General features: G+C 44.0%; 1 protein-coding gene across 2 annotated transcripts in view; it reads right to left on the bottom strand.

Moving 5' to 3' along the window:
• carmil1 (capping protein regulator and myosin 1 linker 1) overlaps window positions 1-23,084 on the bottom strand; it is a 30,447-nt gene extending 7,363 nt beyond the window's left edge. For both annotated transcript variants that reach the window (XM_085347061.1, XM_085347062.1), the window contains exons 1-30: window positions 22,659-23,084; window positions 17,113-17,210; window positions 13,654-13,704; window positions 8,707-8,766; window positions 8,220-8,341; window positions 7,395-7,492; window positions 7,234-7,304; window positions 6,863-6,936; window positions 6,501-6,576; window positions 6,242-6,330; window positions 5,961-6,055; window positions 5,322-5,408; window positions 5,123-5,226; window positions 4,951-5,028; window positions 4,784-4,860; window positions 4,512-4,616; window positions 4,153-4,222; window positions 3,952-4,033; window positions 3,759-3,858; window positions 3,619-3,673; window positions 3,347-3,519; window positions 3,072-3,140; window positions 2,885-2,978; window positions 2,714-2,812; window positions 2,162-2,290; window positions 1,928-2,050; window positions 1,655-1,830; window positions 1,411-1,498; window positions 1,160-1,312; window positions 460-526 (exon numbers count right to left, since the gene is read on the bottom strand). In XM_085347061.1, coding sequence (XP_085203187.1) covers window positions 460-526; window positions 1,160-1,312; window positions 1,411-1,498; window positions 1,655-1,830; window positions 1,928-2,050; window positions 2,162-2,290; window positions 2,714-2,812; window positions 2,885-2,978; window positions 3,072-3,140; window positions 3,347-3,519; window positions 3,619-3,673; window positions 3,759-3,858; window positions 3,952-4,033; window positions 4,153-4,222; window positions 4,512-4,616; window positions 4,784-4,860; window positions 4,951-5,028; window positions 5,123-5,226; window positions 5,322-5,408; window positions 5,961-6,055; window positions 6,242-6,330; window positions 6,501-6,576; window positions 6,863-6,936; window positions 7,234-7,304; window positions 7,395-7,492; window positions 8,220-8,341; window positions 8,707-8,766; window positions 13,654-13,704; window positions 17,113-17,210; window positions 22,659-22,899 — 3,004 coding nt within the window. In that variant the 5' untranslated portion in view covers window positions 22,900-23,084. The remainder of the gene's footprint in view (window positions 1-459; window positions 527-1,159; window positions 1,313-1,410; window positions 1,499-1,654; window positions 1,831-1,927; window positions 2,051-2,161; window positions 2,291-2,713; window positions 2,813-2,884; window positions 2,979-3,071; window positions 3,141-3,346; window positions 3,520-3,618; window positions 3,674-3,758; window positions 3,859-3,951; window positions 4,034-4,152; window positions 4,223-4,511; window positions 4,617-4,783; window positions 4,861-4,950; window positions 5,029-5,122; window positions 5,227-5,321; window positions 5,409-5,960; window positions 6,056-6,241; window positions 6,331-6,500; window positions 6,577-6,862; window positions 6,937-7,233; window positions 7,305-7,394; window positions 7,493-8,219; window positions 8,342-8,706; window positions 8,767-13,653; window positions 13,705-17,112; window positions 17,211-22,658) is intronic.
• Between the last annotated feature and the right edge of the window lie 3,646 nt (window positions 23,085-26,730).

The following is a 26,730-nucleotide window of genomic DNA, read 5'->3' as shown; positions in this document are numbered from 1 at the left end:
AGCAAAGCCTCATGGGAATTTCAAAAAGACAAGTCAAGATCGAACAAGTCAAATACCACCGCAGCAGGTCCTCACGCTAAGATGTTGTGTTATATTTTGTCCCATGATACTGGATACACAAGACATGAAACAACTAGAAGACAGATTGTAAACTTATGAAAATACAGTTCAAATCTGTGTCCTTCTTCACTTCTGCCAGGCTGATTCTGGTCCGCGAGCCTGATGTTTGACACCCCTGGTCTAAAGCCTTATAAGGAGCTGTATTATATTTTATTTTGAAGAGTTTCTACATGCTTAGACGTCAGTCTCATCAGTGACTAACAGTAATGAGTAGATTTGTTTATCTAGTTCACTTTTCCCCGTCTGGATGAAATGCTTGCCGACTGTCTCCATACTGTTTATTTCCCACCTCCTCCAGGTTCAAAGGGTCACCGGCGCCTGACTCAACATGTTACTTACCAAACGCCACAGACACGGGCCTCAGCATCCTGACCAGAATGCTCTTCCTCTTGGACTTGGGTATCATCTAAACAGCAAAGTATTTTTGTTAATCATTATTTTTTTTATTGTCACACAAATACGTGAAACTCTCACGAGTACAGCCATAAAAACAAACACAGCAGATTTGGGCTTAGCTGTTAACCCATCAAGGTGACCTCCTAGCGCAGCGCTAACACCGCTCCCAGGTCTCTGCTGTACTCACACACATCTGTGGAAGTCTCACTCTTCGAGGTGAATTCTCCTCCTCCATGTTGTAGATGTAAGAAGTTTAGACCCAGAGCAGAAAATGATCTCCTGCCTCTGTCTTCAAGTTTGTATGTTTGAAATTCAATTCAGTTTTATTTATAAAGCTCCAAATCACAACAACAGTCGCTTCAAGGTGCTTTATATTGTAAGGTAGACCCTAAAATAATGGATACAGAGAAAAGACCCCCTGTGAATAAGCACTTTGGTGACAGTGGGAAGGAAAAACTCCCTTTTAACAGGAAGAAACCTCCAGCAGAACCAGGCTCAGGGAGGGGCGGGGCCCAAGGAGATCACTTTGAACGGATTAACAGACCTGTTTTCTTTAAATCCTGCTTCATGTGGCAAGCTTGTGCTCTGTTACTGATGACTTTGAAACATTCGTAGCACATCATTCATACTTGTGTTTTCCTACCATGGAGTCCATATCGTCCAGGTCATTTCCCCGATCTTGGTTCTGATCCTGGTCGTAGCTCTCTGGCTGCAGAACTGTCTCATCTAAGACTTCCATCTCCAAATGGGGCTTGTGATGCACCAGAGGTTGGTCCTTTCTGATCAGATGGTCAGCCTGAAAACAGCCAGAGAAAGATAACGAGGGATAACCAGGAAGACCTCGACGAGGAGAAAAAGAAAGGTGGTGGAGGTGAAGGTGAAGAGGACACCAACCAGAGTGTGCTGTGATCTGGACAGAGACTCCAGGATCTCATCCACGATGCGATCAGAGAGAAACGAGGCAACGGCGAGTTTCACTTCACTGTCACACACGGGCGACATAAGACACGTGTTACACATGTGCCCAGGATATTAAGATCAAAAGGTATTAAAAGATTTTACAATTTTAAAAAAGTGTGTGTGCTGAGGATCAGAAGCTCTTTAAGTGTTTTTAAGGAACCTCGTTTGCATTTCAGACCTGATCTTATTGATGATGTCGACCCCGGACTGCTCCAGCAGCGTGGTGGTGGCGAAGCTGCGAGGAATGGTCATCCTCCCCGCACCGGCCTTCAGCAGCTCCTGGCGAAGGCTGCTCTTCTTCATCACATTAGGACACAGGGCCTCTGCAGCCTCCACCATGGACCTCAGCATCGTCTGAGGTGAGCGAGTTAGATTTTAAGGCTCGACTTGCTTTCCCGTCACACAGCCGAGATTAGAGCCACGTTTCAGGGGTAAAAATGGCCGTTCTTACCTGCAGCTGGTCGTCCATCACTGCAGCTATCTCTCCAGCCATCGACTCCAGTTTATCCTGAATAGCTCCGACACACGTACCTGTGGAGCCTGCACTCTTCAGGTGGTACAGGTTGGGAAGCAGCTGCGATAAAAAGTAAAGGATATGAGTGAGGAGCATCTGGGTCGGTCTCCATGCCGCACACAGGCTGTGCTGTTAGTGTTGGTGGATCTGAGGTGAGCTGCACGTTCTTACGGTTTTGGAGTTTCTGGCATCCCTCATGAGGTTCTCGGCCACCTTCATGTCCTCCTGAACGGCGCTGGTCTCTGTGAACCTCAGAGAGTTCAGATGATCCTGCACCCTCACACACATCATGTCCATCATCTGCATCACAGAGGTCAAAGGTCAGACAACACTGCACGCGATATTTTGAATACTTTAATTATTTAAAGTCCCTTTGATCTGTACAATTAAATAAAAGTCAGTACAGAGTAGAGATGGCACGATACCGATTCTGATATCATAAATTTGGATATCTGCCGATACCGATATGAATCCGATATGGCGTATTTTGTAATCAATAAAACTGTTAAGTCAAATTGTTGAATGTGTCATTGTGTTTCTTAAACTTGTAAAGTCTGAGTTCAAGCAGTAGGATCAAAGCCATTCCTTTGATCCTGACCACCTCTGCAGCCGCTCTGTGCTGGGGGAGGTTTTATTGTAGATACATCCTCTCTGACAGATCTGTTTCTTAAACACACAACAGTTGTTGCAAAAGACCAAGAGAGAAATCTGTGCTGCGCCTGCCTGCTGTGTGGTGGTGGTGACGATTCCCTGCTGCAGTCTGTACGCCTGCTCCTGCAGGTATTTACGCGTCTCGTGGTTCCTCAGCAGGTACTGCTCCATCTGCACGAGGAAACACACGGTGAGATCACACAGAAATGATCTTTACAAGACCAAAACAGAGAAAACCAAAACCTTGAACAAGGCGTCCTCCGTCTTCTCTGGATTTGCCTTCAGCGCCTGAGCAGCATCCATGATGGGAACAGGCATGAAACGGATGGTGTAGTTCCTGATGGGGAAAAACCACATTTGATTCACTCACACAACACCAAAGCCGGGGCTGGGCTTTAAAGCTGGCAGCTGTGCCTTCCTGGACACTCACTTCTCCAAAGCGGCAGCGACATCCTGCAGCCCCTGCGGGCTCAGGTTGTTCCTGTCCCACACTAACGTCCTGCAGATACAAAACAAATATAAAAACTAATCAGCCAAAAAAGGAAAATAACTCTTTTAGTATCCTCTATGAGAAACTTTTAGAAATGAAAAGATTGTCAGGATGTTTTTGAGATTCCCACGCTCATCGCTGTAGGACATTAAAATCCTCTTCAACTTCTTGATGTTCACCACAACACGAGTTAAAGATGAAACACCTGAGCTCACCTGAGCTTAGTGTTGATCTGCAGGGCTTTGGCCAGAATCTTAGCCCCCATGTCTCCCATGGAGTTTCCACTGATGTCCAGTTTGGTCAGAGAGGTGTTGCTGCCCAGAGCGTTGAGGACGATGGAGAGGTCGGCCTTGAGTTTGGAATCAGCCAGGGACAGCGAGGTCAGCGGCTGCAAACGGGGACGCAACGGACACATTTTGAGTGTTTAAAATCAAAACAGGATGAATTTAAAGCCTTAAACACGAATTTAGTGTTTAAAGTTTCTTACGGATTCCTCTTCTTGAATCATATGAACCAGATTGTCCAGGACCTGAGCCACATTCCTGTAGGAAACGTTACCAGGTGAGTAATTGTGCCGCAGTGAAACAAAGAGTGCAAACCCATGTTTGTGGCTTGTCTGTCACCCACTTGGTCTTGATGTTGTTAAAGTTTTTGCCCAGTGAAAGATGCCTGATGGAGCGGTTCTTGGCCAGCCACACGAGCAGGGTGGTCAGATCCATATCCAGGCCTGCGTGAGGCAGCACGGAAACATGAATGAACCAAGATCACACTCAAAGCAAGTACAGGAGCAGCTTTAATACTAAAAGTAAAATTTCCACACCATTGTCAGAAATATCCAGACTGGTAATGTTGGGAATCTCAGCAATACAACCCTCCAGGATCTGGGAGCCTCCAGAACGCAGCTGGAGCAGAAGACAGTCGCTGTAAACACTTTTCCAATACTTCCAGTTTACTTTATCTGTGTAGAACAAATCACAACAACATGTAGTCTCCACACTCACGCAGCGTGCTGCAGTCTTACCTCACAGCAGCTGAGGTCCAGAGACACGTCGCTGAGGTTCGGGTTGCAGCCGAGTCCCAACAGCAAAGATCTGCAGAGACACAAATGAATCAGCGAGTGTGACTTACAGACATCAGTGTCACTTTTTCCAGGTTATCCTTCCTTTTATTAACATCTGTCTCTGTGTGAACAGCAACACATCCCTGAGGTTTCCAGAAATCAGCTAAACGTTATACTGAAAACACTAACAGGAGACCTGTTACGCTCAAACATGACCAAAGCGACTGAAGCACTTACTTCAGCGTCAAACCGCTTCAGAGACGAATTTGCTTTCATGTGAAACGTGTACAGAATATGTGTCGTTTAAATCACAGTCTTACTTCAGAGCCTCCAGAGGCAGCTTGGTTCCTGACAGACTGACGGACGTCAGAGCCTGAGCAGAGCTGAAGAACTGCTTAAAGGACGGAGGGATATCTTTACACTTCCTGTGAGGACACGTGCATCAACACATCGATAAATGTCAAGTGACAAAACAACTGTTGGATAAGATTTGCTGAAGGAGAAATCAAAAGAGAAATGAATGCATCATTTGTGATCAGATTGGATATCTGCAGAGACATCACACTAAGGTGCATCATTATTAACATCTGACCTGTGAGAAAAGACTGTTTTTGACATGTTGAGGACAGAAAGGTGCTTCAAAGATCCTCTGAGCAGGGACGAACACACCTAAGCACAATAACAAACGATGAAGAAAAACATAATCAGAACGCGATGGAACCACAGAGCCCGACTTTTTAGTTTTAAAGTTGTTCCGACCTGCTCCAGACAGCAGTCGCTATTGGACAGATCGAGGGTTTCCAGGACGTTTGAGTGACTCAGGAAGCTGTGAAGGTTCTGTGAAGACAAAAAACACAAACTGTGACTGTAGCTCGAGTGTTGCCCAGCCTGGCGTTTGATACGAGATGCGGTGGCGAGGATGACTGCATACCGGGAGGTCGTCCCCTCGGAGGGAGTTTCCCGACAGATCGAGGTGTGTGAGGGTGGAGGCCACAATCGGGTTGGCGCAGAGAGCCTGACAGAGGCTGTTTACACCTGAAAATGATGACAACAACGCACACTTAAAAAAAAAAAAAAAGGTAAGAATTCACAAAATAGGACGTCTTCTCAGTGTCCCTGTGTTTGTTCACCTTTAGGAGACATGGAAGTCCTGGAGAGGTTCACGTGCTTTAGACCCATGGGCAGTTTGGCAAACTGAGCGCTCAGAGCTGCAACACCTGCAGGAAACAAACATCAGTATTTGAAGTCGTTAGACCAGGGATGTCCAACTCCAGGCCTCGAGGGCCGGTGTCCTGCAGGTTTTAGATCTAACCCTGGGTCAACACGCCTGAATCAAATGATCAGTTCATTACCAGGCCTCTGGAGAACGTCAAGACATGTTGAGGAGGTAATTTAGTCATTTGAATCAGCTGTGTTGCATCAAGGACACATCTAAAACCTGCAGGACACCGGCCCTCGAGGCCTGGAGTTCGACACCTGTGCGTTAGACTTTAAAGTGCTAAAGAAATGACCACCAGAGGGCGCCTGACTGCAGCTGGAAGCCCCGTAGGGAGACTGCTAACAGAACTCTGAACAAATGTTTAACAGATGAAAAAAAATTAAACATAATGAGAAGTGAAATTAATGCCAGTTCTCATCCGGGACAATAACAAATGAAGTAATGCTCTACGAGAACATCGCCTCTTTTGTATTCCTGGGATGTTTAAGGGCGTGCTGATACGTCACGGCCTGTAGTGTGTGTGTGTCTGTGTGTGTACACATTTTTTAACCTTTGTCCTCCAGCGAGTTGTTGCTCAGATTGAGTGTTTGAAGTGTGGAGGCGGGGTTGTGTGCCAAAGCGCCGGCCAGTTTCTGAGCAAAATCACTGCAGGAGAAGAAGAGCGAGCAGGCTTAGCAAGATTTTGTTAACAGAGTCTCAACACGAGCAACAACAATGCAGATCGGTCAGTCGGGGTCTCTTTTTATTCTTTACTGACAAATGTGGAGAATATGGAAGAACGGAAAATGAGCACAAATCACATGTGCCTGGCTCTCTTATTTGACCTCTGACCTTTTGAGCCCAGCATTGTCCAGCACCAGCTCCTCCAGCCGGCTCGATCGAGCCACCACTCTCAAAATCTGGTCGCACACATCTGTCGGCTGAAACAGACAAAACAGACTCGGGTCTTAAACTGAATCCCAGTCACATAAAAATAAATAAAGAATTTTTATTATATAGCGAAGGATTTTTAACATTATGATAAAAACACAGGAGGCCATGTGTGGATGTTTTATGTCACAGGTAAAGCGGGATTTGTGCAGGATGTTACCAGTTTGTAGTCTTTGGTGGAGAGCTTAGTGAACCACTGGTTGTACTCCAGAACTGTAATGATTGGAATCAAATCCCTGAAAGGACAAAAATGTGCCTTCATTACCTTCACTTATTCCACACAGTGACACAGAAAAAAGGACATCAAACACTGCTGCTGACGTTGACCTGAAAGTTTACACCTCATTCACCCAGCACAATGAAAAATGTGATGCCAAGAGTCCTTTTGAAGCGTCAACAACAAAACAGCTGAATCTGTAATTAAATGCGTTGATACTGCACATAAAAAATGAAGATCAAACTGGTCCCCCCATATTCAAAGTCACTCTCGATACATAATGAGGTGTTGAGTGGTTTCAGTACTTGTTGTCCAGATGAACAAAGTCCTGCAGGTTGAGCTCTTTGGTGTCCTGAGTGAGATAGATGGTGTCCACATCCTGGTGACAACAAGAAAAGACGTGAGGCTGAGAGGAAAGAAACCACAAACTTAAAAAAAGAGCAGAAACACGCAGCTCCAGCAGATGTGACAAGAATCTGAGTTATTGCTTCAACATGGCTGTGACATCACAGTAAAAACATCTGGAGAGAAGCAGGCGAAGAAAAAAAGATGGAAAAGGTATCAGTGAAAAACAGAAAGCGGCAGATAAGAAAAGAAGCTGATGACTACAGACGAAAGAGAGGAAACAAAGTTCATCAGATTAAAAAGAGTAATGATTCCAGCGAGCAGCACCGACCCACTGGACTTCCTCTCTGTACGGCTGGCGGAGGTAATCACACACACACCAGTACTGATGGGAGAAGCCGCCTGCAAAGAATCACATGACAGCAGCGAATAAGCACAGACACTTTAAACATGTGAATTGGTGTAACTGGGAAGTGAGTGATGATGATGTACCGCACGGTCCCAGGTCAGCTGACGCCTGCTCGTCCCAGATGGCCTGCAGGGCTGCCAGCCTGTCCGGGGGATTCAAGTTTAACTTCCTCATCATCTTCCTTCCTTACAGAGAGAGGAAGGGACAAAAGAGGAGAAAGCAGGACAACAAAACAGGATCATTTCATATTCATTTCCACACTTCTTAAAAATCATTTCAAAAGCTTCACAAAACTCCCAAAGCAACAACTGAAACTAAAGACAGGAAACAAGAAAAAAGACAAGCTCGACTTTATTAGCTAATAAAAAGAAACGAGGACTAAACTCACATTTTCATAACTAATGACGAGATTTGTTTAGCAGTCAACTAGACTGAAAACATACATTTGGTTTCATCTGGGTGCAAAGGCCACAAACGTCTGATTTCTATGAACTACTGAATTACTGTGAACATGAAGTGGTCACCATGGATGCGACCATCATCACAGAGACTTTCTGTAACATCCTGAAAATGAAACCACGTTGAAGGATTGCTGTAGAGGATTTGCACACACTGCAAAGATCCACTGTGGGATCTAAAACTAACAGCCGTGCTAAAAATGCTTCAGAGGTGCATAAGAAGATGACCTTAAACTTAAGATCTGCACAATTTGGACCTGCTCAGGCTCTTGATTCTCACACACGTTCAGATTAAACATGGTCAAAGAGACGAATAATGAGGCCGACACGTGTATCAGTCATGACAGTGATCTGAAAACTTTATTTCACACTTAAAGGGTCTTTCCAACCCTCTGTCAGGTTCTGGTTCTGTCTAACAGTGCCAGCGGCTGCTGGCTGTGTGGTACCTACACCGGTACGCCTGCCGGGCAGATCCGGTGCAGACAGCTGCCAATGTGAGCGATCACCTTGTCCACTTCCTCTGCAGAGCCCAGCCGGAGGCTCCACGAGCCGTGCTCATGCTCCAACACCAGCTGCAGGGGGCGACACACACAAAGGAATCGGACATGAAGGAAACACGGATGTGAAGAAACGCAGACACCCCGTGATGATGATGATTGGTTTTCCCCTGAAAGCCTGAGGAGGCTGATTCAGGTGAGTGAGTTAATGCAGAGCTGGAGGCCTTTTTCACTTCTCCAGTTTAAAAGACCAACATGATGCAGAAGGACACACAGTGGACAAGAGGACAGCGTCAGAGTTCTCGACACGAGTCAAGCCTGCTTTAGCTTCATGAGGAAAAGCTGTCAATGTTTTACATGAGACACATGTGCATGTAGTCCAGATGTTGTCATGTGTGCTGCGATGTAATGAATAAAAAGCTCAATAATGTTGTTTGTACCTGTGTGGGCTTGTTGCTTTGGATTCCCTGGATTTCCAGATAGCTGAAGGACTGTTCAACCTGAAAGGGTTCAGAAGAGACGCCGTCAACGTAATCTTGTATTTCCACATCTGATCAAAGAGCCACTGAAAGGGCAGCAGGCTGAGAAAAAACAGCCAGAAGTGTTTTTCTACTTTTCATCAATCACAAAGGAGCTTTTTCTTCCCACAATGTGAACATTTACAACGGAAAACAAAGCGAAGTGATTACAGTCACTCCTCCTTCAGCATGAGAAACTCGGGCTCTTCCCAGGAAACGTTTACCCCTCACACACAGTCAAAACACAAGCTGCCATTAGCTGGATGAAGGGATTTCAGGTGCTGCACACACGGACACACACAATACAATACAACTTTATTTGTATAGCACGTTTAAAAGACCAGCGGTAACCCAAAGTGCTTTACAATAAAAACAGGAAAATTAAGACATGATTAAATAAAAGACTATTAACAAAGTACCACATATGTCATCAGGTTAAGGGCACTAATTATACAGCAATAAAAGGGGATATAAGAACAAAGTTACTAAGAACAGATATAGCTAAAAGATAAAGTACATAAATAAGAAATTGAACCAAATATAAAACAGGGATGCTAACGAGATGGAAAAGCTATGTTGAATAAATGAGTTTTTAAACGGGATTTAAAAGATAAAACGGAGTCTGACGCACGGATAGCGATAGGAAGGTTGTTCCACAGATTCGGTGCAACCAGGGCAAAAGCACGGTCACCCCTAGATTTAAGTCTAGATCTAGGCTGGAGGAGTAATTGGGCTGAAGACCCGAGGGCTCGTCCAGGGACATATAGACTAAGAAGATCGACAAGATAACGAGGGGCTAAATTATTTATAATTTTAAAGGTGAGCAACAATATTTTAAATTCAATGCAATATTTTATGGGTAACCAGTGCAACTCAATAAGAACTGGGGTGATAGAGGCGTGCTTTCTAGTGCCAGTCAGGAGGCGAGCGGCAGCATCCTGGACAAGCTGAAGTCTATGAAGGAGAGCACACACACACACGCACACACACACACGCACACACAACATTTGATCTACATTTTTGAGCCAACAGCTGTATGTCTGAACAACTGAACTGGGCAGATGTGAAGGTAACAGGATGTACAGGGAGAGGTTTGGTTTGAGCTGCCCAGTTTTTTCCTTTGCATATTTGTTGCAGGGATCCTTGCACTCGCCTCAAAGCATCGAAACATACTGAAAAACTCAGCAGCAAAGTTTCTTTCCAGAAATCGTGACTTATATACTTTTATGCTTGTGTTTTGTTTTTTTACCTTATGTCTAAATCTTATTTTGCCATGTTTATCATATTTTATTGCTGCTATTGTTCTCGTGTTATTGTAAGGTGACCTCGAGGGTCTGAAAGGCGCCTATAAATAAAACGTATTATTATTACCTAAAAAATTCAGACAGAAAACTATTTTCTTTCTCCTGAACTGCACCAGGAAACAGGAGGCGTGCAACGACTGGTGATGAGAGGCTCACTCTCGTGGATGTGGACATGACGGCAGCCAGAGGTGCACATCTCTACCGCTCTAAGAACACCACTTGTGCTCATTGTTTGAACCTGACCTTCACATTTAGGACCGAAGGCCGACTGCGAGGCAGATCTTATCAGCCAACTTCACTGTTAGCAATGCTGATGTGAGCCAAGCGAGGCAACATCTGGTGGAAAGAATGAAACATCATCGTTAAACTATCACACGTGGCTGAAATGTTGAGGGTCCACATACTTTCAGTCATGGAGCAGAACAAGTGTTACCTTGATGAGTGCGTATCTGTTTTTAGATGGACTGAGAATAACTTCTCAAGCGCCGACTTGTTTCGTGGTTGAGCAACAGAGACAGTTCGCTGTGCCGCAAGAACGTTCAATCAACCCAATCATCTGGACTATATTTCATTTACACTATCAACAATTCTCCAGGGAGGAATTTCTTAAATGCTTTTCCATGATGGACAGAGCGTGCAGTGCCGATACGAGGCGGGTTATTATTGCTACTGAACAAACCCTGAAGAGAGGAGCAAGAAGAAAAATCAGCGAGACTACAGGAATGCAAAAAACACAGGCTACAAATAGTCTGCAGAACAAATGTCTGGAGCAGAGCCTCACACTCGCTTCCCTTTGAATCCAGAGAGAGAGTAAAAATAATGTGCGGTCGCTGCCAAAAAGAACAAGTGTGACTGAGGAAAAGAGGGAGAAGCACAACAACGATGGCGGGAGCGAAGGGGGGAGGCGGAAAAAGAAAGCGAAAGAGATGGAGTGACCGGAGAGCTGACAGACGATGAAGAGGCGCGATGCAGAGCGAGAGGGGGAGGAGGGTGGAAGAGAGGACGGTTTGGACTTTGCCCGAGTAGAAGAAATCAATAAGAAACGAAGCGAAAAGCAGAGCGAGAGGGCGAGCCGTGCCCCCTCCCTGCCCTCCTCACCAGCTGTTAAATTCCTCCATTGTCTCCCCCCCCCTCCCCGCTGCCTCTCTGGGCTGGGACAGTACACACCGAGGAACAAACCGCCCTCTGTTCCACTCTCTTCCTACACAGTTAGAAAAACCGCTGGCCCACTGTGGAACAACAGATCAGGGGTCAGCTGGCGGAGCTGAAACACGTTGCAGCCTGTAAGGTTCACTCGTGTTTCTGAAAATCGCAACTCATCATCCTAACGTGTTTTTAAAACAAGGAAGGTTTTAAATGTGTCACGAAAAGACCGACAACTTTGATCTGAGGAGCTCTGTTCAGTCGGGTAACCGGATTAACCCGGACAAACAAAAGCACAGTCGGTCCTCCACAGGTCCAAACTTTGATTAAAGAAACTTCAAATAAGTTAAACTCTGCTCTGATTTTTACAGGCGTGATACGTAACTTCAGTCATAATTTACTCATTAAGTGCCAACATGGGGCCTCTACTGTGGCTTCCAATAAAGTCGCTCGGCTAACAAAGTGCCTGCTTTAAACTCATTGAACTACAAAGTCTTATTTCAGTCATTTGATAATCAAAGACAACATTTGCTTAGACAAAACAATTATCCCGTCATAAGGGAATCCCCGACAGCAACGATTGCACAACGTAAAACAACCTTAAATAAAACAATAGTGATGACGCAACTATTAACGTCAACTGGCAACATAGATCGAAAACCACAGAGCCAGAACACTTCCTCTGACGCCCCCTTAAAGCTGGCTCCAGAGGCGAGTCCATCCTCGCAGACTGTCCGACTTCACAGCAGCTCATCAGCTGGGATACAGCTGAGGCTCAAAGCTCCACCGAGGCACTAAAGTGGACCTCTCCACTGTGTTTGTACTGTGGTAGCAATGAAATCCTCTTAAACAAAAATACAGAGACAAACTTAATCAGTCTATTCAGTTATTTTGTTCTGATTTCTTATAAAAAACACATGTAAACAAAAGTGCTGATGAATTAATGCTTCTCGTTAACGGTGCTGGTGTTTGCATTAATGAAATTATCTGACAAATAATATGGTGACATTACCGAGACGCGAGGAAAATGTGATTACTTTATTACTTTGTCAGTTTGCACTGATTAGCAGGGATCTGTTCATCTGTGTTCGTCTTAGATCTTCCTCTATACGCCGTATATGACTGAGATTTCCATGATTATGTGCCATATTTCCAACATATACATCGTTTCTGGGGTCACGATTCTGTGTTTGACATTCTGGAGCCAAACAGCCATTTAGTTTTAGTTTGAGCAAAGTCCCAGGACTCAGTTTCACTTTGAATCAGACTTTATGTCTCTGTCTGGCCTGGTTCACACACTCATTGCTAAGAAGCCCCCAAAAAAGAAAAAAAAAACCCTCGAGAGTCACCAGGGAGCAATGAAAATAGATGCTACCAAAAAGGAAGCATCGTGGAAACTGTGTTTAACCACAGACCTACTTCTCTTTTTTAATTATACAGAACTGTGATGAGCCGGAAGTTCTAAAAACAGTTTATTAAACTTAAAACGAGGAAACACAAAGATTCAGGATTCAGCTGAAAATGGGTTTTGGGATAGAGTACGGGGGGTTTTCCTTAGTTTTACGTCACGTTTGCTCTTCCGTATCGTGCCCAGGCAGCCTAAAAATAAAGCAGCGTAAACATTTCACGATCCTTCGTATCTTTCTCAGTCTGAAGAGTTCAAGAAAATAGTTCATCTTTACTTTTCTGCTCTTTCCAGAATGTTTTTCCTCTCCGTTCCTGCCTCTCGCCCTCTAGGTTGAACTTTTCTTCCTGTCACTGTTTTTCTTTCCCACAGGCTGATTTCTCACAGCTGCATTGTGGGTAAAACTATCAAATGTCTCCATATGGTGCTGAGATCTGCTCAACTGTGTAGAGAGGCACATGCAGGAAACAGCGAGAGAACGGGGAGAAGAGACGCGACAATTCAGACATACGGAGAAATCAAGAAAAAATGTGGGTTTGTAACGTTCAATATGACCAATAAAAACCATGAGCACATGCATGAAAGGTAATGTGTTTTATCAGGGAACCATAGTGTTTATGCAGGGGACTTTTCTGAATGTTAACCTGTGCTGGAGCTGTCCGGGATGAAAAGGAGGATAATTAGCAAACATGGAAGCCCGGCAAATCATGTGATCAAAACACCCCAGAGTATAATAGTTAAACACATCCTGTTAACACACAGCCAAGTGCCCAAAAACAAAGGTGTGTTTGGAGATAATGTGTGACTAATAGGAAACATAGCTGTACTTTGTGATGAAATACAGATTAATACAGTCTGTAGTCACGCTCGGGGCGAGGCTGCCCTCCAGTCAAAACGCTCTCTGTGACAGTGGCCGATCCAACGGGCTGACATTCAGCGTGTCAAAGACTGCGACTTAGCACAAAACACAAAGACAAAGATTGAAATAAAAAGTGTGAGATGAACGGGGTCACTAACCTTAGAGGGGACTCGTGCTGTGAGCAGAAAGGCTCGATGTGAAGCCAAAGCCTGAGGACAAAGACAGACAACGGTCAACAGATGAGGATGAAGAAACTGAGTTTTTGCTTTCTGACATGAATGAAAACATGTGGAAGACTTTTCTTTTTAAATGAATGAACGCTCAGTGCTTTGGACTACACATTTAACCACACATCCATATGGTTATTCTACACGCTCTACAGTCATCTACCGCACAGCCAGCAACTGTTCAACCTAAATCCTGGGGTCTGACTGTGGACAGCGAGGACATCTGTGCGCCCGCCTGCTTTAGCGACCACGTGGACTCATCTGCACTACAGTGTACGCATCCACCCAAAGAACAGCTTGGCCACTGAGTTTCCAGCTGTCTGTCATGGAGTACAATCAGCGCCCAACAAGAAATCACCCTTAAATAAAACAGGCAAAAAAGGGTTTTCATGCATCAATAATAATAATAATAACAATCATAATAACGACAAGAAGAAAAAATGAAAAAGAATTCAAATGGACTCCCTGCGGTTGGAAGACCAATTTAGAAACTGTAATTGTGGTGTTGACGATGTTACACATGAAAAACTAAATAAATAGAATAAAGGAAATTTAGTCATTTTCAGTCTAAACGTGAGCAGCAGTCCCTCTGGGCCTTTGGTCCCAACAGCTTTGTGTATTCTCCCTCGCAGAGAAGCTGGCAGCAGCGCCGGCTTCTGGAGAGGTTTTTAGCCCAGTGGGATAATAATACACATTATCTTTCACCACGTGTTGAACCTCAATCCTGGCGGGGAGCAAGTGCGCATTATGGCTGCTCGCTCGGCCTTAGCCAGACTCCTACAGACAAAATTAGCGACTTATTTTTGAGATGTTTGATGAATTATGGTGTGAAATGGTGGGGATGTAAATGGTCCTTGTAATCACACTTTCACTGCAACGATTTTATAGGAAACAAAGTGGGGCAGTGAAAGCGAGCTGTACGCCACAGGAGGCCGAGCCAGCTGTGGCGCCTACAGTTTAGTGAGGTCACTCCAGGTTACATCTGCTAATGCCAGAGGCGAGCCAAGAAGATACGACTGTCTCAGACGATGGACCGAGGGGCGGGCCTGTTTCAGGTCATTCTGCAGACGAGCTGCAGTGAGCAGGTGAGTAAGTCCACGTAAGCAGACTAGGGAAGAGAAATCAGATGCAAAGCGTCTGAACCAGAGTGCATCAAAGTGCTGTCGAAGCCTGCAGGTTCATCCTGAGCTTTTATCTTTAACAGTCTTTAAGATATTCATGTTCAAACGCTGCCTTTTGTGCGAAAGGCACAAAAAATATTTGAAAAAATCTATTAATTGAGATGAAATGATCAATTTTTAGTTGTAACAAATAAAATAATCTGCACACAAACTGGTGTCGTGTGGATATGGAGGGCACATTTAGATGGTCACCAGCACTCAGTCCTGAGACCCAAATATTACAAATAGATAAAATTATAATCTGTAGCTTTTGTGTGTCAGCTCAGACACGTTTCCTTCATAGTTTGGAGTCAGTGACGATTGAAGTGGGTGCAAAAGACATCGACAGTGTGAACGCTCAGCTGTAGTGGTTTCACAAAGGTAAACTACAGACCCACATCTTCACAAACAAACTCATTCCTGGTGTTGACATGCAGGACGCAGACACACATTCATGTTCACTGGGTTGGAGTTCAGGAGAAAAATGTGTTTTTTACTTTAATTTCCACAAATGAAAAGAAACCCAGCAGGACGCTTTATCGCGAAACACTGAGCACGCTGGCTCATTTCAAGAAGTTATAGCTATAGGGTAGAACTGCTGATATACAGCTGTGGAATGTGTGTGTCCCAACACCCTGTGGCTGTGAGTGGGTTGCTTCAGTCAAGTCCTGACAGGAGCTGCAGAGCCGTGGTATGTGGCCAAAGGAAAACACAAGTGTGTTAAAGACGTAAAAAAATGAACTGAGCTTGAAGGCACTTCCTGAGCTGAGCGGACGAGCTTTAAGCAGAAGTGGTGATACTCATTTGTCTGTTCTTATTCCCACACTCACACAAACCTGCAGTTAGGTGAAACCAGATAGCCCGGTAACACCCACCTATCCCTGCGCTGCGTCTTCCAACAGTTCATAAGAGTTTTACTTTTGCTGCATCATATTTGCAGCAACATCACCAAACAAAAAGTTCCAACAATCAGTCCTCATTTCTGCACCGCTTCCTCATTTCAGGACTTCCCCAGTATGTGTGGAAATTCTTCCATGATTCCTACACAAAAGAACACAAAGAAAAGGAAAACGGCGCTCGTACAAATGAGGCTTGCAGGTAAAACCCCCTGAGTGGTTAAACTGTAAATATCAGCCCGTCATCTTAGCACAGCTTGTTCAATCAAAACAAAGTTCATCATAACGATATTTTGCTTTCAACTTGGTGCCAAACGTTTGAGGTATTTCCTTTCCTGTTTCTGCACGACAATGTCGCCACTCACGAAGCCGTGTCCATAAGGAGGTGCTTTCCAGCCTGGCATGAAACAGCAGCACCACAGAGCTCTGATATCAAGCTCTACCAGCCCCTCTTCAACTTCGACCATGAGGCCCATTTCACAACGTCCACCCTGCAATTAAGCAACTTAAGCAACATTCCTTCTTTTGTTTGCTCCGACATCGCCAATCAAAACAAAAGTTTCAGAATGGCTGCTCATTTTGAAAACAGGGGAAAAGCTGTGCATCAGTTTTTACACTTTTTAAAGATTGTAGAGCTGCAGAGAAACTGAACCCAAACAAGGAAGCACTCCCAACGTGACTCAGAGCAGCAGCAGCTCCCGACGGACGAGCTGCTGCTGCTGCAAACAAAATATTTAACAACCGCACACGAGCTGACGAGAAAACCTCACAATATCAGAACCAAGACTGCTGATAGAAGTTTCATTTTAAAGGTGCGGGTTGTTCTGTTGTGATATATAAACACTCAAACATTCAAAAAAATGGCACCGATCCTTCCTCGCTGGTCTTCATCAGTCACCGGCTGCTGCTAATCTACAGTCGCGTCGAGGCAACTAAAAAACCAAAATGACCACAAAAACACTGCCTGTGCAGCGCTCCTCGCACGACATCTGGAGTATTTGAGAGCACCCTTTTGTATTTTGCCTATTCAAATAAATACTGAGTAAGCATTGAGACGAGAAGAAGATGAATTCCTACAGACATACAAACTGCTGCGTGTGGCGATAAACCGTCAGCCTGCACTTCCTGCTTCATCACCTTCCCGCTCCAGCAACATGCCCACACACACACACTCAGCTTACTGTGTTTTCCAGGGTTAAGAGCAGTGACACTTCCTGCTTCCCACCCATCACATATAACATTCCTGATGCCAAAAAGGGCACAAAAACAAAAGTTTAACAACAACTGTGAGTACACATGGTTACAGTAAAAAGCACTAAACAGCTGTCACTTACCAGCACTCTGTTTTCCACCTTGTCACCTTTGACCTCCAGCTGGACTTTCTGCCTCAGGGTCAGCTTCACCCTGCGCCCCACTGCCTCCCGCACACTCTCTACAAACACACAAAAACTCACGACAATTGACACCAGAACAGCTGGAGGGATCACAGGTTACACAACAATAGGAGGATGGGAGATTTGGTGGCCTGCAGATGCTTTCAGGTCAGATTAACACGTCTCGTTTACTAAGGAAGAATTGTGTTCTGAGATGGTCTTAAAACATAAAGAAATAATTAAAAGAAAAAAAAACGTATAAAGTAAAAATAAATAAATAAAAACAAAACCACAACAACAACAGAAACAACATAACAATAGAAACAAAAACAAAGCAAACCATAACAAAAGGGAAGGACAGATACACAAATCAAGTTAGAGTTTCAGGCTGTTAAGTCCACATGGATCACATCACCAATAATTTGACTCAACAGATTTATTACCTTTTCCCAAAAGATTTTCACATGTGGACACTCCCATATACAGTGAAATATATTGTCTTGTTAACCATTTATATTGAAGTAGTCGAGATTGCACATTAATTGTCTGACTCTGGGCCAAGGAGCGTGATTTATACCACTCATCATCAGATATGTTCATTTGCAAATCCTTCCTCCAAGCCTCTAAAACAGACTGTGTTGATTCTTTGGAATTTTCCATAAATAATTTGTACAATGCAGAAACTCGGCCTCGCCCATTTAGATGCTTTATAACTGTGCTCTCTAGAGAGGAGGAGGTGGAGATTTCTAAGCTGTCACCTTGTGTGGTTAAGATAAAATTTCTTAATTGAAGAAATTTAAAAAAATTTTGACAGGAATAGAAAAAGTACTTCCAAGTTGTTCAAAAGACATAAGAGTATTATTCCTAAATATATCAGACACTTTTCTTATACCTTGATCGAACCAAAATTTAAAACCTGCATCCGCCCTACCAGGAGGAAAGCTGTTATTTCCAAATGTCAGAGTAAACCGAGACAGTTGTAACATTTCTCCCAAGTAGTTATGTGTTTCTAACCAGATCATTATAGTGTTTTTAAAAAGGGGTTCTTAGTTTGCTTATTTAGTGTTTTTTTATTTTTTCTTTAGCTCACGGTGCACCATGTAAAACTGTTTAAAACCAATAAATAAATGTTTTTTTAAAAAAAAACGTCTTTATGCTGCAAACTGAGTTGTGGTTTGCAATCACTAAAACACAAATTATGTGTCAACCTGCATCTTGTTGTCTCTCTACAGGAGAGAGCAGACAAAAGTTAATGAGCTGCAGAGGGAAACATGAGTGATGGAAGGCTGCACCGCGAACACAACACCAAACATTTCACAGCCTGTAGCTATCATTTTTTTATGCACGCAGAAAAAAGAATCAATCACTTAGAACGTGTTTTTATTTACGAGGGTTTAGTGTCGACAGGCTGAGTGTAAATGCAGAGTGTCCGTTTCTTTACGAGAAACTCATCCTTCACTGAACTGGAATCACTTCCAGATTATCATGCAAATGATTTCATTTGTTTAAGAAGCTGCATGATGTTCATGATGAACATCGAGTTTCTCCACAGTACAAAGAGCGAGAATAGAAACGTTAGAAATGAAGCTCTCTGTTAAACAACTATGTCTACATAAAGGAACCACATAGAAAGCTTTCACCTTTGCTTCCTATTATGAATACTGAACGACGAGGTCGCCAACGCAGCTGTGCTGGAGCAGGACGGTTCCCTGAGCATCAATCTCTTGCTTTGTCAGCATCGAAGGAGACGGGCGGGCCATGCGCACCAAAAGAAGGACAAATCACACCAAATGATATTTTGTATGGCCGGCTCAAAGAGGTCACTAATACGTACGTAAGACCGATGAATGCCTTCTAGAATTTAGACTAGCATTACAAGATGGATTCTAGAGGTTTGTGCTGAGAAAGGATGGATTTAAGCCAGTCAGCAGTTCCTGTCTGCATACACATGAGGCCGGGCACTGTCGAGGACCAGGAGGAACCCAGGACCCAGTGTGCCAGTGTAGGGTCTGACATCCCAGTACCTGAAGGCAATCAGGCTGCTGTTGGCTAGCCTGAAAAGGGCTATGTGTCCCTGTGAGAAGCACAGGGCACCACTGGTGGACCTGCCAATTCTGGTCTTGTATTCTAAATGCCAACTGCGCTCTATGGTGCCAGATAGTGAGCATAGGGTCCCCAATAGGCCCTCAGGCCACCCTGGTGAAGCCTGTTTCTGATTGTTTGGTGAGAAACATTCACACCAGTAGCCTGATGGAGGTCATTTTGTAGCTCTGGCAGCGCTCAGACTGTTCCTGCAAGCTCACTCATAAGTCCTCCTGATGGACTAAGGGTCTTCTACAGCCTTGTTCAGCTCTCTGGAGTAACTGCATGTCTCCTGGAATTTCCTCCAGGCTCTTGAGACTGTGCTGAGACAAACCTTCAGGACGGTGCATCAGGACTACCCGTGCAACATTGTAGGGTCCAGGTATCGGCTCATGCTACCTGTAGTGACACTGACTCTAACCAAATGCAACACTACAGGAAAAACAGTCTGAAAAAATAAGTAGGGAAAAACGTCAGTGGCATCCAGCTGTGATAATATGAACGTGTTTGGGGATGTCTCATCGTTGCCCCTCTAGTGCACCAGTTGTTCATTTCATTAACAACCTCCTCTGCTATTTAACTGAGCAGATCGCTCTCCGAGAAGTTTGACTGACCTAATGCTGATCAAAAACGGTTCCTTTCATTTATGTGCAGTGCACGTTGGTTGGTGGCACTTCTGTGGAGAAAAATCCAGTCAAAGCTTTTCCACATCCATTATAACTTGGAGCTTCCTGTAATCAGAACATACAAGAACTCGAAGGACTTGCTTTTCACCAGAAATATTTATTTTACTCCTTAGTTATTCCCTCTCAGTGCTGTTTTACCGAGTGTGACTGCCTTACATCTTATTTGCTCACAGCATGTACCACATCTGATCTCCCTGATGGAACCAGTAGTGGTTTGTTAATGGTTTACCCGTAAAGTCTGTATGTTGTTTTAGTATTGGTGTGGAAGTCCAGGGACACGAAGAAAGAACGAGGGTGAAGAAGCTGGAACGCAGAGAGGGAAGCATCGGGTAAAAGACAAGGGTGAGACGAGGAGAAACGAGCGGCGCTGTGCTGTGTGCAGGAGTCTTAATAAGTCAAAAAGCACGGGTCCGCCTTCATGCTGTCCTCCACCCAGACACACAATGAGGTCATGAGGAGGATCAAAACATTAGAGCATGAAGCAGCGTGGAGGCTGACCAGAAACACATGTCCAACCCGCTCCTATAAAAAACACGTTCCACTTCCCAGCAGACTAATTAGTGTAGAGTAACAACCTGCGACATGCCGAATCGAAACAAACGTCTGCTCTCACTCTCCAGTTACACTTCACACTGGCAGAAATTCAGTCTTTACTATTTTCTGAAAGTCCATTAAATGCTGTGCAGACGGCTTCATCCTTTATACAATTAATTCTTCCAGATTCTCATTTATGATTTGAGAGGCTCGAGACTCGTTTTGTCTTTGACTTAAATCACAGTTCCTGCTTTGAACCTGAACTGTTGGTTGTGACTTCTTTACACAGCCAGAAGTTATAAGACAGCACAAGCTCACATTTAGAGACATCGAAGCTATGGACACAGGTGCTGGCTCTGCACGTCACGCCTACAGGAGGCTGGGCTGTAGAAGCTCATGCCACGAAGCTCCCGGTGCACAGTTTTTGTGCTGATGTTAATGCTGATGAGTCAGCAGAGTCCTGGTGACGTTTATGCTCTATGCACCTCAGCGACCTCGCTCTGTAACTTTACATGACCTTTGTGGCTCCTAAACCCTTCTGGTTTGCAATAATGCCAGCTGATTATAGAATATCTAGCAGTGAAGAGATTCCACAAGCTGACTTGTTGCCACTTTAACAGGACTTGTACTGTAACATGTCCTAGTACAGCTCTTTAAAATAACCTGTGGGAATGGGAGTATAACAACACCTGAATATAAAGACAAAGCTGCCTAACCTGATACTTTTTGGTGTATTTTTGGCCACTTCTTAAATAAAAGTCTGGCAGTCTCTCTTTGACAGCAATGCTTTTAATCTCTACCAACTTTTGAGGGATAAATGTGGCTCTGAAATGCTGAGCTACTGGCATTTTGGGGTATTAGATGGACTCTGTCTACTTTCATATGGGTTCTAGTTATTTATTTGTAAAATTGACTGCTTAAAAATTAGACAAGAAATGAATGGGTGTCCGTATACTTGCTGAACTTTCTCACACAGCTTTTGGCATGTAATCACCCAGCATCTGATCCTCCTCACTTTTCATTAGTTCAGTCTCTGTGCACACAAAGGTCAGGCCTAACGAGCGCTGCCGATAAGCTTTTTTCCCCTCCTAGTTTTAAATTACTGACGATGAGCAGCATCAGGTCAGCCCGTCCTGTTAAAACCAACAGCAGGGCTGCCTACAAAAAGCCCCATTCATCAGTCAGCGCAGATATACAGTGTGAGACTGGTCTGCAGACACCGTAACAGAGAGCACGGGGTAGTGAGTCAGCTTCATCACGCAGTATCTGAGTCTGCTAATGGTGAGCTAATAAATAGAAAGACCTCATGGTTTTTCAAGCTTTTCCTTAATCGGCCTCTCCACCCTCACGGCCCACCGCTGTCTCTAAAACTGTCAGTAAGTAAGACACTGGTTCTAAAATAGGTTGCAGGTGGCTTCAGTCCAACATCAGCCTGCAGAAGTCAATGTAGGTCAAACACATGGACCTGCAGCTGTCTGGCTGTATCAGCAAGGTGTTTTATTTCAGTTCAGGCTACTCTCTCCAGCTAAATGCAGTGATTTACACTTCTTTTTTGACACTCAGTCATCCAGGCAGTCTGTGTTGATAATATCCCACAATCCAAAGGAATTTCACAGACACACCCCTCTCCCCCACTTCAGATAAGGAAGTGGCAGCAGAGGAGAGACTCTCAGGTAGCCAGCCAAAGCCCCAGGGCATGAAAATGACTTTTTTTATTTTTACAGAAATGGACAAATGAAAACCAGAGATTATTTCACCTGTTAATAAAAGGCCCAATCAGTGTGATCCAGTACTAGCAGGACAGTGTAGCTGTTGTTTACTGAAGTTAGTGTGTTTTAATATGAGCTTGTTGCCTTCAGTTGAATCACGTTATTCTTTCCAAAACACTGGCCCAGAATTGTAGTAAACACTCGTATATTTAGAAAACTTCAACTTCTATGTAACTTCTGAGAGTCTCAAAGTGACTCGCAGTGATTTCAAAAGCGAGTAAAAACACAACGTCACCGCTATCAGATCAATGCGTTAAGTTTTACATGGCGCTGTTCCCTTTAAACCATTGCAGCTAAAAGACGTCTGAGCCAGCTGAGCCACGTCAAAACAGTTCGACGAACTCCGAACTTTTTATTTTATTTTGAGGGCAATAACAGCGCAGCGCACGCGTCGGTCAGCTGGCGTAAACACGAATCCCCGCTATCGTAACCTTACCGAACAGTTCGTTAGGGAAATCCGTTGTTTCCTCAGACATGATTGTGCCGGAGTAAACACCTAAGAGGAATCCGCTGGAGAGTTCAGGAGAAGCGGGCAGACCCGAGAAGAAAGGCGGCTGCTGTGCGGAACTTCCACCGATGGAAGCGGCGAGTAATGCGGTAAAGGTGTAGTCCCGTTTTCTTCCCTTATCTTTGGCTACCTGTCGCCACCCTGCTTTCCTAATTGCAACTGTCTTCATCCATTCCTACATGCCTACACACACTCTGACTTTACGTCTGCATTACTGCGGCTGAAGGAAACCCGGAGGAGTTTAAAAATGGATTAAAAGTAGTTTCAGTTTGAAAAGTACCCGAAAGTGGCGTGTGTGTGTGTGAAAACAACTCATGCGGACGCACTTCTTCACACACTCCAGTCAGCCCTTCTTTCCAGCAGGATTCCCCTTGCTGCGAAAAATGGGAGACTGGGGACACCTGGCGTCCAGTTGCTGCTGCACAGTCGCTTTCTTTAACTTCACCAGTCTAAACGAAATAATAATAATAAAAAGACAGACGATACCTGCAAGTCCCTCAGGCTGCACAGGTAGTACAGCTGCTCTAGGATGGCACATATTAGTGACATTGTTAGTTTTATTTTCATGAACAGTGGAGCTGTACACAGCCGTGTACCAGTATATGCACTGACTGGTACACCAGTTACAGTCTGAGCAGTGAAGAGGCGACACCAGTCCATACATAAGATGTTAAATGGACTGATGTTATACAACACTTGCCTCATTCACCTGTGCACACAAATAGTTTTTCAGAGCTTTTTCGACACAGGTGCTTTCTACCTTCACAGTCATTCATACGCCGATGATACCGAGCAGCTCTGCAGGGTTAGTATCAGGCTGGACACCTGCTCTGCCTCCTGAGATACAGCCACCCTAAGAGAAGATTGTGTTGAAGGCCTTCAATCCTTCAAGACAACACGCACACACACACACAAAACAAATTTTCTGCAAAAAATAGCAGGGCTTCAAAATCCCAAGAGCAGCAGTCGGATCATTTTAGACAGTTTTAATTCAGACAGAGATTTTGCAAATGCCTTGAATATGTTCTTCTGATTTTAGCAAGAATATTTTGGAACAGAAACAGAAAGATACTCAGCACTTTATCATTAAACTCAGAGATATCCAAAAGGCCTTTCATGCATTTAACGTGAAGACGAGCCAGGGTCCTGATAACACTAGTGGCTGGCTGATTAAATCTTGTTCTAAAGAACTCAGTCGAATATTTCAGGTTATTCTTAATCAATCCTTTCCTCACTTTGGAAAGAACTGTCGTGGTTTGTTAGGTTTATATGGTTGATTGTCATTTATGCTTAGAAATATTTACTCATATATGCTTAGTTTTATAATCAATTGCATATTGATAGAGGTTTGATCCTTAGCAGTCTGTAAAGACTCTGTGTGCCTCCCAGAGTGTTCTGGCATGCACACTCAGACTCTGGGGTCACGAGAGAGGTCGTCCCTGCTCTTATTGTTTCATGGTAGGATAAACATCTATATCTGTTTTAGGCTAAGCGCCTTTTGTTTAGATGAACTGCTGGAGTTCCAGACCAGCAGCTTCAGAGAAGTCTTTATGGGGTCACATTCTGACCCCCCCCCCACACACACACACACACACACAACGCACAGGCAAGGTACTCTTTGTTTGTATGTATACGTCATATGTTAATGAACCTATGCGTATTCATGTAACCTCAATAAAAGAGCAGTGTTACGGGGGAGCGGACGAGAGCGACTGGGGTCAAGCGAAGGAGCGGCGTTTGTCTAGTTCTGTCCCGTGCACGAGAAACATAAAGAACTTTGCCTGCTTGGTGCTTTTTGCTGTATAGTTGAACGTTGTCTTGAACGTTCCAGCGAACAGGTTTATGCTACAAACCCATCATGGTTCCTGTTCCTAAATCTAAAAATAAAAAAATCATCAGAAATGTGATTATGAAAGAGATCGAACGTGAGCTGGATACAATGTAATTTGCATATCGGCCCAATAGAGCAGTGGACGCACTTTCGACTCTACTGAACCTGATTCATGTAGAGAGTAAAGGGACTTCTGCTCGTCGATTTTCCTTCTGTCTGTCAGGTGTAAATAGATGTCTGTGTTTTGTGAAGGGATGCTGAATGCTATCATTTTTGTGTAAAGCAGCTTTACACGTGGCGATCGTGGCTCAAGAGTTGGGAGTTCGCCTTGTAATCGGAAGGTTGCTGGTTCGAGTCCCGGCTTGGACAGTCTCGGTCGTTGTGTCCTTGGTCCTTGTGCAAGACACTTCACCCGTTGCCACCTACTGGTGGTGGTCAGAGGACCCGGTGGCGCCAGTGTCCGGCAGCCTCGCCTCTGTCAGTGGGGGCGTCCTTAAGGATGCTTTACTAGTCCTTAGGGACTAGTAAAGCGCTATATGTTATTCTCTATATAAAAAAATGGCCATTTACCTACAGGTATAAATAAACTAACCTTAACCCTAACTATTACCCTGACACTAAAACCACATTTGAGTCTCAAAAATGCTCATGAGGACAGCCACTTTAGTCCTCACGAGTGAGCAGTATAATAACGTTCCTAATTCTTTTCCCCGCAAAGATGTCTAAACACACACACACACTCTGCTCCTCACACTGACTTTGTCCCCTGATTCCCTGAACTAAAGGCAAAGTTCTCCCGCTGATTTCTTGTTCCAGAGTCACAGACATGTGGCAATAATTATGACGTTGCAGCAACAACACACCCATCATAATGCTAGCAAAAAAAAGACGAGTATCAATGGATGCAGACATTGGAACAAGAACAAAATAAAGTACAATATAATTTAATCTAAGGTCTAAATGTCAAAATTTCTGAAGCAGGAAAAGCATCATTCTGTTTGTAACATACACTGATCCGACATAACATCAGACAGACTGATTATCTCTTCTTCACAGCTTTTGTTAGCGGGTGGGATAAATTGTATTATACAAACAACAACAAAAATAAGGAGAAAAACTACACTTTTGAAAAAAAGCTAAACTAACTGAAATGATTTTGTGAACTTCGTAATCGAAACTTCTTAGTTTGTTAAAACTCTTATTACAGCTGCGTGATGAGGCAGTGATGGATGCCTACGAGTGAGTGCTTTTAAAAACCATCTGTTTATTTTCTGAACTAGGTTGTAATCTTTGCATTTATTATACTTTCTGCAGCGGCGTCGCTGTGTTAGGAGTATCTTTGTTACGTTGTTTCCTGTTTATTCCGGCAAGTCGTGCATCTCGTAGCTTGTGTTTAATTTGACTTCCCTTGTCTCCTTTGTGTCAGCTGTTCCTCATTACCCCAGCTGGGCCTCAGTGTGAGTATTTAAGTCCTGCTTTTCTTTGTTCAGGTGTCCCTTAAGAGAACAATGAGAGAAGAATTGTGATCCAGCTTTTGCTTTATTTCTCTGCCTAACAGAGGTTGTTTTTTGTTGTTTACTTTGTTTCCTAACTCGGGATTTGGGTCCGTCTGCCACGTGTGAGATGTACTCGGGGATTAGAACCTCATGACGTGATTGCTTTTGTCCTTATGAGCTCATTTTATCATCTGTTTGCACATAAGTATGGTTTCCAGTGTTTTATGGCCTCTGGAGTCGTAGCAGACAGCCCTCACCTCCTGCGTTGGAGTGATTATATTCAACCTAAATTCAACAAAATGATTTGTTAATTTGTTGTGTGCATTTGAATCAGTCACTAGATGGCGGCAAACAGCCATTAAACAGTTTTTTTTGCTATATCATAAGTGCATTAAATCAAGTCCTGACTAAAAAGCGCCTGGTCAAGTCTGAGCTGTGTGATTCAGTCATTTTAAAAATAAGATCTGACCCAGTGTGATCCACTGTGAGTTATCACATATCAGAGCTGTGGAGCAGTGACTTCTGGTAGTGCTGCTGTTATTAACTGTAAAACAGTTAGCACTGTGTGTTAGCGAGATTAACTAAACAAAACTGTTTCATTTTCAGTAGGTTTTGAAATATGTCAGTAAAACTATTGTTTTCTTAAATATCTAGACATTGCAGTGCAGAAAAG

This window comes from Diplotaxodon limnothrissa, linkage group LG22, assembly GCF_057381915.1.
Source record: "Diplotaxodon limnothrissa isolate DT_005_m linkage group LG22, D_limnothrissa_male_GT1.1, whole genome shotgun sequence".
In the NCBI taxonomy this organism is placed as follows: domain Eukaryota; kingdom Metazoa; phylum Chordata; class Actinopteri; order Cichliformes; family Cichlidae; genus Diplotaxodon; species Diplotaxodon limnothrissa.
This window is presented reverse-complemented; position numbering and strand designations above follow the sequence as displayed.